At 40.6% G+C, this 8,520-nt stretch overlaps 1 protein-coding gene across 2 annotated transcripts; it reads right to left on the bottom strand.

Moving 5' to 3' along the window:
- Window positions 1–6: 6 nt before the first annotated feature.
- Window positions 7–8,013, bottom strand: slc8b1 (solute carrier family 8 member B1). 2 transcript variants are annotated; one of them, XM_026188211.1, is made up of 15 exons: window positions 7,553–8,013; window positions 5,065–5,217; window positions 4,474–4,526; window positions 4,060–4,117; window positions 3,381–3,486; window positions 3,126–3,293; window positions 2,304–2,417; window positions 2,141–2,215; window positions 1,889–2,019; window positions 1,650–1,791; window positions 1,433–1,554; window positions 915–1,068; window positions 740–820; window positions 584–648; window positions 7–485 (listed from the first exon to the last, which is right to left on the bottom strand). In XM_026188211.1, exons 1-15 carry the CDS (start codon window positions 7,694–7,696, stop codon window positions 294–296), a joined length of 1,758 nt encoding a protein of 585 aa, XP_026043996.1. In that variant the 5' UTR covers window positions 7,697–8,013; the 3' UTR covers window positions 7–293. The 2 variants fall into 2 exon arrangements, with proteins under 2 accessions (XP_026043996.1, XP_026043997.1); XM_026188212.1 differs by having other exon boundaries at window positions 2,141–2,212; window positions 7,553–8,012.
- Between the last annotated feature and the right edge of the window lie 507 nt (window positions 8,014–8,520).

Here is an 8,520-nt window from a genome sequence, read left to right as displayed (position 1 = left end):
CCCCAAAAAAATTAAACCAAAATCATTTAATTACCCCAAAGCAGCATGCACAAGTCATTAACATTTAGATCAATAATTAATGGAGACAATTCAGTGTTTCAAATTACAAAAGGCACAGTGTGAGTCGTTTCAGTCCTCCCTGAGCAGACTTTGCTCGCCTGATTTCATTATCCAACCACAGGAACTCTGTGCGTAGTAGTCAAGTGGAACAAAGGTTACAGCTGATTCTTGTAAAAAAAATAGTGCATAAATAGTTGTAGTTGTAATTTTTCAGACCGGCCGCAGCATCAGGTCTACGTAACACGAATCTTGCCAAACTCTGTAAGAAGTGCAATGATAAGGAAGATGACATAGAAAATGAGGAGAAAGATGCCATAGGCCCGACCCAAGTGGAAGCGGCACAGTGGAACGATGACAAAGGACAGGACCAAAGACAAACCCAGAGATCCTGCAAGAATCCATGTCAGCAAACCTTCTGGTTCAACCTGAGAAGGAACAAGAACAAAGGCTTATTATCTTCATAGTGTCTGAAACAGGCTCGTGTAGCTTGGGTTAGATTACGCTGCATCTTAGAGGAAATTACCTGCACGTCGGCATGTGTTTGGAGCATTTGCACCAGACATCCTAAACCCACTCCAAACAACATGTCTGAAGGAAGTAAGAGTCAAGGATACTAAAAGCCTCTTTTATACATGCATGATAGGTGTTGTTTTACAGAGAGTCACAAAAACAAGGATACTGAAAATGATGCCTCCAAAGCAGGCAGATATAGCCATCCGTGGGTAACCCTGCCGAGCGATGGTGATGTCAGAAAAGCAGTCTGAAAATAAGAGACACAATTTTTTTTTAAACTACTAAAGTTACATATAGTATGTTTTTGGAGAAAAATACTGAATGAAGTTTTTAAGCATTACCTCCAATGCTGTTTCCCCAGGCCAACAGAGTCAATCCCAGCACAGTGTTGCTCAGACGCAGCACAACCCCGAGCATGTGCAGAAGACTGACTACTTCAGAGGCCGCCGCACTGATCAACACTGCACTCACCACAAACCCCAAAAGAGCAAAGAACTGGGAGGGGAGGGGAAGGACAAGAAATTTACAAACAAGTATCATCATAGCATAAATGTAAAGACCTGTGATGTAGCTTTAATCTTGAATCAATATGAGAAACGCAAATATTTTAAGCCACCTTAGAAGCTTGATGGCAGTGTTGCTAAAACAAAACCAGCAATTACTGGATATCCATCAGCCTCAGCTGTACTTAATTTGTGTTAATTAGCAGGCAGGTGCAGAGGGGGGGGGCTAGAGGGGCTTGAAACTGATATGTGCCAACTACTGCACCACTGTCCCACTTGGCTACAGTATTACAAAAAGGAGTAATCATCATCATCATCATCACACTTAGTCTCCACACACACACACACGCACTTACTGAGTGATATCTTGGAGGACAGTCATTGCTGGTTGAGCAGAAGACAATAGCAGAAACAAAAAGTCCCAGCAGGAGAAACAGCAGCCAGAGGGGAAACTGCCCTTGGATCATATAATTTCCATCTGATAAATTAAAAAGAAAATAATTTAATCATATGCTTATTTGGATTAAGACTAGGACTTCAAGCTGCTTCTGTTGTAAAATGTTAAGCACTTACATGCTCCAGACTGGAAGACGAGCACACACACCAGAGGAGCAGTGATCAGGTGGAGGCAGTTTAGGGGGCGTCTCCAGTTTCTGTCTTCTTTGTCAGGGTCAACCACAGGGATACAGAGCAGCAGCAGCACTTCCAGAGGAGTCTGATGGGTTCAGACCAAGAACCACAGAATAATTTACTTTAATTTACATTGAAAGACAAGTTTTGACTGGATTTCACTTAAGTCTGTGAACCAGTACCTTGAATACTTTAAGGACTTTCCACTTCCATGATTTCCTCCTCCACCTACGGTTGTCGACTGGATTCAAAGAGCTCAGCAGGATCTGACTTGTAGACTCAGAGTAGGGCAGAAGTGGTCGATACTCTGACTCTGCAACACACAGGTGTAAATTATGATCTGTCACTCAGGAATGTGCTGCAGTAAATTTACTTTTGGGTTTATTTTTTGTTTGTTTTTTGTTTTTTTTAAATGGAGGCTGCTGCATTCCTACCATACTCCTGATGAATACTCCTGCCTGTCAGACAGGGAACGTCATCATCTGATGAGTCAGACGAATGAAAGTCTGCTTCAAAGAAAAACAAAAAAACAACATCACTTGGAACTGTGTGGTTTTTATTTGTCTGTGTGTAAGAGTGTGTGTTTATATATCCAACCTGGAACATGTGTAACATTCTGGACACTCGTGTTGTCAGAATACTTTTGCCGGTTGTAAATGAACGCACTGATGATAACAATCACGACGTACAGGACGTAGAGGCCAAGGTACCCTAGAAAAAAGAAAGAAAGATATTATAGTAAAGACATGTAGGGATGATGAACATTACACGCAAGCAAGCACACACACAGAGACATGTTTTCCAACTAATTAAAACTAGTCAAGACTAGTTTTAATTAACCTCTTCTTTTTGGCCCTGTGGGTTTCACACCTAAGCTGTAAAAACCAGACCAACGACATAGCCGCTGATCTGGCTCACGATCAATCACATTTCACAGGATATTGCAATTTGTGAAGAGCAGAAAGAAGGTGTTAAGTTTACTTGTCATTAGTGGTAAAAACTAATGAGGACTAAAGGCTCACACACAGTCGTATTCAGGACAAATTAATCAAATTTACCACCATGCCATGTTTGAGATCAGGAGTATTATGACTACAGATGACTAATGATCACGTGTTTAATTACGCTAAGATGTTTGTGTGGTTCTTGTAAGAAACAAAAGTCATTTTTCTAACAGCCCACTGACTGACACTCAGACAAAAGTCAGAAGCAGAATAACAAAAGTGAAAATGAATGAGCTGTCGAGTCTAGTCAGGATTCACTGATGGCAAATTAGAACAAATGTAAAGATTTAAAATTATAATATTTGTTCAAAATTCAATGAGAAGCTTTCTAAAACCGGACCAACAAAGAAAAATCGAGAGGTCAAATAGGATGCATAATTAATGCAAGACCATGTGTGCGTGTGTCGCTGTATACCCAGTGTTTCTCCCAGCGTCACAGTTCCTCTGTACAATATGAGGAAAGTCCAAAACACTGCAACCATGTAGAAGATGACATCGCGCAGAAATGGACGAGAAGCTACAGCAAAAGGCTTGACCAGCGCCACGCTGCCAGCAACTACTGTAGTAACAAATATCCCGGCTCCTGGAAAGGCAAACAGGCTGTCACATCTCAAGGCGTTTTTAAAATTTATTTACATATCGGTGTGAGCGTGCGCGAGTCTGTGCCTACCAAATAAGGCTCCGACAGCCAACCCCGCTGTGTGCGGGTGGGAAAATGCTGCAATGGCACTGAAGATGTCAGGAGCTCCATTACCAAGAGCCAGAAATGTCACACCCTGATCACAGGCAGCAGTCAAGGAAAATATTCTTCTCAGAAACTATAATATAAACATTAGTGTGCAAAAGTTTTGAGCCTCCCCTTATTTCTTTATTTTTTGGCTTCCGAGGAGCCAGACTTTCTCGTAATCTGGTTTTGAGCAATAGCTCTCCAGACTTTTTGAAAGCATTTCTAAGTATTTCTTTGAACATTTGCTGCTTTTACACTCATTTTCAGTCCAGTTCTTGTACTGATACTTTTCAGTAGAGTGAGTGTTTTTTGTGATATTGATAGAAAAAAAAAAAAAAAAAAAATTGGTTTCCACTGTGTGTAAAAGTATTCATGGCGTCAACATTATTAGAGCAGTGTAGAATTGCACAAACTCAGTTATTTCTCATCTTCTAGTCTGTATTTCCATACATTTCAATAAATAGCTGCACACTTCCAAAGAAGTGAAAAAGAAACAAAAAAAAGGTAGATCAATAATTTTGCCCAGTACTGTATATTCTAATATTTAACAGTCTAAGAGGTCAAACAGAAACTTCAGACTGCAGCCCATGGGTAGTGTTCAGGCGATGGAGAGAAAGGATACGGCCACATTGTGGGTGAGGCGCAGACTGGAGGAGATGGCAGACAGGTTGGGACAGAAGCTGGAGAGAGGGGGGAAAATAAATACAATTCAATAATCTTATTGAGAAAACAAAATAATTTAATACCTCAATTTACAAAAAAGCTATGTCTCAATAGATACTTTTCACTGAACACACAACAGCTTCTTTGCAGTAGTGTGTAAAGTGAAGTGGGTAGGTTTAAAAATAAATAAATAAATAAATAAATAAAAAACAGAAGCAACAGTTCTTTCTTTGAGGAAATCTCACAATCTTGCAACAAAAGTGAAACAGTAGTGAAAACTCCACTCATGTGACTTTTCTTTGCACGACCATTTCGCTGAAACCATGATGTGTGTGTGTGTGTGTGTGTGTTGAATAACACCAGCGACACTTACAACTTAGAGGCAGTAAGTCCCAGAATAATAAACAAAAAGAAGAGCCATATAATCTGTGGAGAAGCAGAAAAAAGACAGCAGTTGTTGGTTTGTGAGGTAAAAACTATTGTTTAAAGAAAAGAAAAAAAAAAAAAAGGTGTGAGTGCCTTTACATTTACAAACATGACACTGACTACATTGGTCATATTGTCCCTGACCACAGATTTCTCTTTTAGGTTTCATTTGCAGATTCTCACTTACACTGTTTTTAACCAAACACTTCAGTTAATCCCATTTAAGACTTTGGGTATCTTGCAAACAGGGGAACTGGAAAATATCCACCATTATGAAAACACATTTAGCTAAAGCAAAAAGCTGATTGTTTTTCTAGTTCTGTTGAAGCAAAGTTTACTTCCTCATGTGAGTTTTATGTTGATTCACAAACAGTAACCAAGCCCAAAAACAGAAGCACCTAACACCTCTCACCCACATTTAAAAAACGGTTTAGCTCACAAGGTAAAAAGGTGACCAATATGTTATAAGGATAATACCACCTGGTCTCTCCCAGCTTAATTGTTATAGAAATAATATAGAAATAACTCAGAGTCTTACACAGAAAGAGATGGTGAGTGGTGTGAGGTTGGGAGGCAGCAGACAGAAGGCCACTTCAAGGTAATTGATGAAGCCATCTTCCATTGAACAGTCTGGTGTTTTCTTCACGAATGCACAGCGGTCTGCAACGCTGTAGTTCATCACCAAGTCGCACTGCACACACACACACACACACAGTTATCTAAATGGCTCAACATTTTCACGCAATCATTTGTGGCTTAAACAGTGGAACAACAACATGTGCATCTCTTTCGTAATGACTGATGAAGGTGAGTGTACCATTCATTTATTTTTGTGTTTAAGATAAGATAAAACTTTATTAATCCCTCGAATAAGAATACAAGTGAAGAGGCACTACAGCTTAGTTGTCCCCCCTCCTTTGTCCTCCTGTTTCCCCTCCCTTTCCCCTCCAGAGAGGAGTTAAACAGTCTGATGGCGTGTGGGACAAAGGAGTTTTTAAGTCTGTTGGTTCTTGTCTTTGGAAGAAGCAACCTGTCACTGAACAGACTCCTCTGGTTGTTTGTGGCCGTGTGCAGAGGATGCCCAGCATTGTTCATAATGTCCAGCAATTTTTTTAGTGTCCTTTTCTCTGCCACTGTCACCAGAGTGTCCAGCTTCATGCCGACCACAGAGCTAGCCTTCCTGATCAGTTTTTCCAGCCTGGATGAGTCCTCCTTTGCTGTGCTGCTCCCCCAGCACACCACAGCATAGAAAAGTACTCCAGCAACCACTGACTGGTAAAACATCCTCAGGAGCTTCCTGCAGATGTTAAAAGACCTCAGCCTCCTGAGGAAGTACAGTCGGCTTTGGGCTTTTTTTATACAGGTGCTCTGTGATGCATGACCAGTCCAGTTTGTTGTCCACCCACAGCCCGAGGTACTTGTTGACCACCTCCACCTCCTCTCCCTCTATCTGAACCGGCTTTATACATTATATACTTTTTAGATATATTTAGGCTTTATATATTTGAATATGAATGAAATCACACTACAAATCCATCTGAATATAAATAATAATAATAATAATAATAATAATAATAATAATAATAATAATAATAATAATAATGGATTGCATTTATTTGCCTTTTCTAGGCACCCAAAGCGCTTTACAATTCCACTGTGGTGAAGGCAAGCTACAAGTTGTAGCCACAGCTGCCCTGGGGCAGACTGACAGAAGCAAGGCTGCCATATCACGCCATCGGCCCCTCTGGCCAACACCAGTAGGCGGTAGGGTCAAGTGTCTTGCCCAAGGACACAATGACCAGGACAGAGAGAGCAGGGGGATCGAACCGGCAACCTTCCGGTTACAGATGAGCTTCCCAATCCCCTGAGCCACAGGTGGAACATGGGCGCTACATTTTGATACAACAACAACATCATCATCATCTAACAGCACTGAGATGCATGCAATCATGATATAAGGTGATAAATAACAAATCACCAGAAAGCTCTTTAATTTTGGATCACTGCTTACAGTGGGCCTGCATACCAAGAGACCACATTAACAAATTTGTCTTATCACACACACACACACACACACACACCTCTAACGGAGGTGTAACTTTGATGCAATCCAAGTCTACTCATCACCTTTACAGAAATAGATTGTGATAAACTGATATTGTCCAGATGATTATTTGCACATTTCGTTAAAATTCAGTCTAGTACAACGCCAACCACTACAACCTTAGCAATAAACAGACACCTGAATTCACCTTTACTGGAAAACGTAAAAAACAAGACTTGCCATACAAGTTTCCTTAAGGCAACATATATGGCATACCTTTTCAGCGTAACTGCATGTGACGAGTGAAACTGCTAAACTGTAACAAATAAAATGACGAAGGGGGTCAAGAATTGAGTGAAATAATATAGTTTTTAAAAAGAAACTAGAGGATGAGGCTCACTCAATTCAGATCCCGACTTAACCATTTCCGCTTGTGACAGCTGATGGCCCTGGGTATTTCGTATTTTCACAAAAACTGTGGACCGATGGGAGTCCTGAGTATGGGATGCTTTACCTGAGCTAAACCTGTCTTGATGAGGAGTGGTAAACTGCAGTGTGTATTATGCTTGGCATGAAGGCTCGATTTACTTGATTTAAATCAGACACCTACATTCCCTAATCAGAATGAGATGTCAGATCAAATTTTGTGTATGTTTTTCATCCACTGCAAAACAAGAAAAAGCACACCACCCACCCATGCAGAGGTCCTTCTGTATACCACACACATTCAGTGCTCTTTTCAGCTTTGCACTGAGGGTCTATAGTTTACTGACGGATGTGAACCAAGGCGATCAAACTTGACTTACGCCCTTAGCTTTCGCTAATCATGTGACAGGTGAAAAAAAAACTAACCAAAAAAAAAAAAAACTTTGCTGACCTGAACCAGAAAACAAGCAGCTGACGAACACCTGATAATAAAATACAGCACTCACAGATAACACGCTCATTTCCAAGCAAAAGCAAAGAAAAACATTTCACTGACCTCATCATTGTTGTTGTTTTCAGACCAACGTCCAGCCATTCCAACCCGGACACCAGACTCGTTTCGTAAAAGCTCTGAGCCCGAGGTGAGCTGCCAGCCACACGGCAGCACCACGAAAAGTGGCAAGAAAATACCGCAAAACATAATTCACTTTATCCCGGAGCCAGTTCCATTCTGCTGGGAAGCTAACAGGACATCCGTGGGCTGGTTTACCCTTTTAATTCCCGGGCGGTTAGCCTAAAAATTAAGTCGAAGATCTCAAAAACATGTCCCGGTTGTCGTATTTGTTACTGGTCTTAAATAACTTGTTTTCAAGCGTTCACACAGTCTAAGCTCAGATTCAATCCCGTTGAACATTTTGTACACCTTACTCTAAAACTCCTCCCACTGCTTTCCCAATCAGACATGTGCCACGTTCACGGACTCCTCGTAAACCCAGAAGAAGCAAAGGAACGAGTGCTGGAATGCAGACCGCAAAAGGTAAACGGCAAATACGAGGCTGTTAAAATACGTTAATATGTGTATTTAAAAGCTTAGTTTATTAGAGGTCTATACTCCAGAGAACCAGCCTATTCATTTATTGCCTCTATAATAGACATTTGTTTATGGTCTATATTTTTTGACTCATTTGAGCTACCCTACAAAGTCCTGATGTGCTAAACATCTCGTGTATTTCATGACGTATCTCATGGATGGCCTCTTTTAGCTCCAAAGAGGCAGGAAATCACACAAAAAACCGATCGGTTTTCTGCCCCGTCTTGTTTCAGGTTGCCTTGCAGTGTTCGAATGTCTGATATAACTTCCTGTTTGCAAAAATCATATTGAACATCTAAATTTGCAAAAAAAAAAATTGTACAGAAAACAAGTGCAACAATATGTTTTCAGAGTAAAAAGTATTTATCGCCATTAGAAAAAAAAAACATTTCGCACCCACTCCCACCTCGATATATATCAACATATTTTAAAAA

This window comes from Astatotilapia calliptera, chromosome 12 (assembly GCF_900246225.1).
Source record: "Astatotilapia calliptera chromosome 12, fAstCal1.2, whole genome shotgun sequence".
In the NCBI taxonomy this organism is placed as follows: domain Eukaryota; kingdom Metazoa; phylum Chordata; class Actinopteri; order Cichliformes; family Cichlidae; genus Astatotilapia; species Astatotilapia calliptera.
This window is presented reverse-complemented; position numbering and strand designations above follow the sequence as displayed.

Bases quoted from the DNA above. Each gene is read 5' to 3' on its own strand.
- slc8b1 (XM_026188211.1), bottom strand. From the start codon at position 7,696: ATGTTTTGCGGTATTTTCTTGCCACTTTTCGTGGTGCTGCCGTGTGGC. The intron at 2,418-3,125 runs GTATACAGCGAC...TCTTTTTTCTAG, and splicing joins GACGCTGGGAGAAACACTGG to GGTACCTTGGCCTCTACGTC. The intron at 486-583 runs GTAATTTCCTCT...GTTCCTTCTCAG, and splicing joins AAACACATGCCGACGTGCAG to GTTGAACCAGAAGGTTTGCT.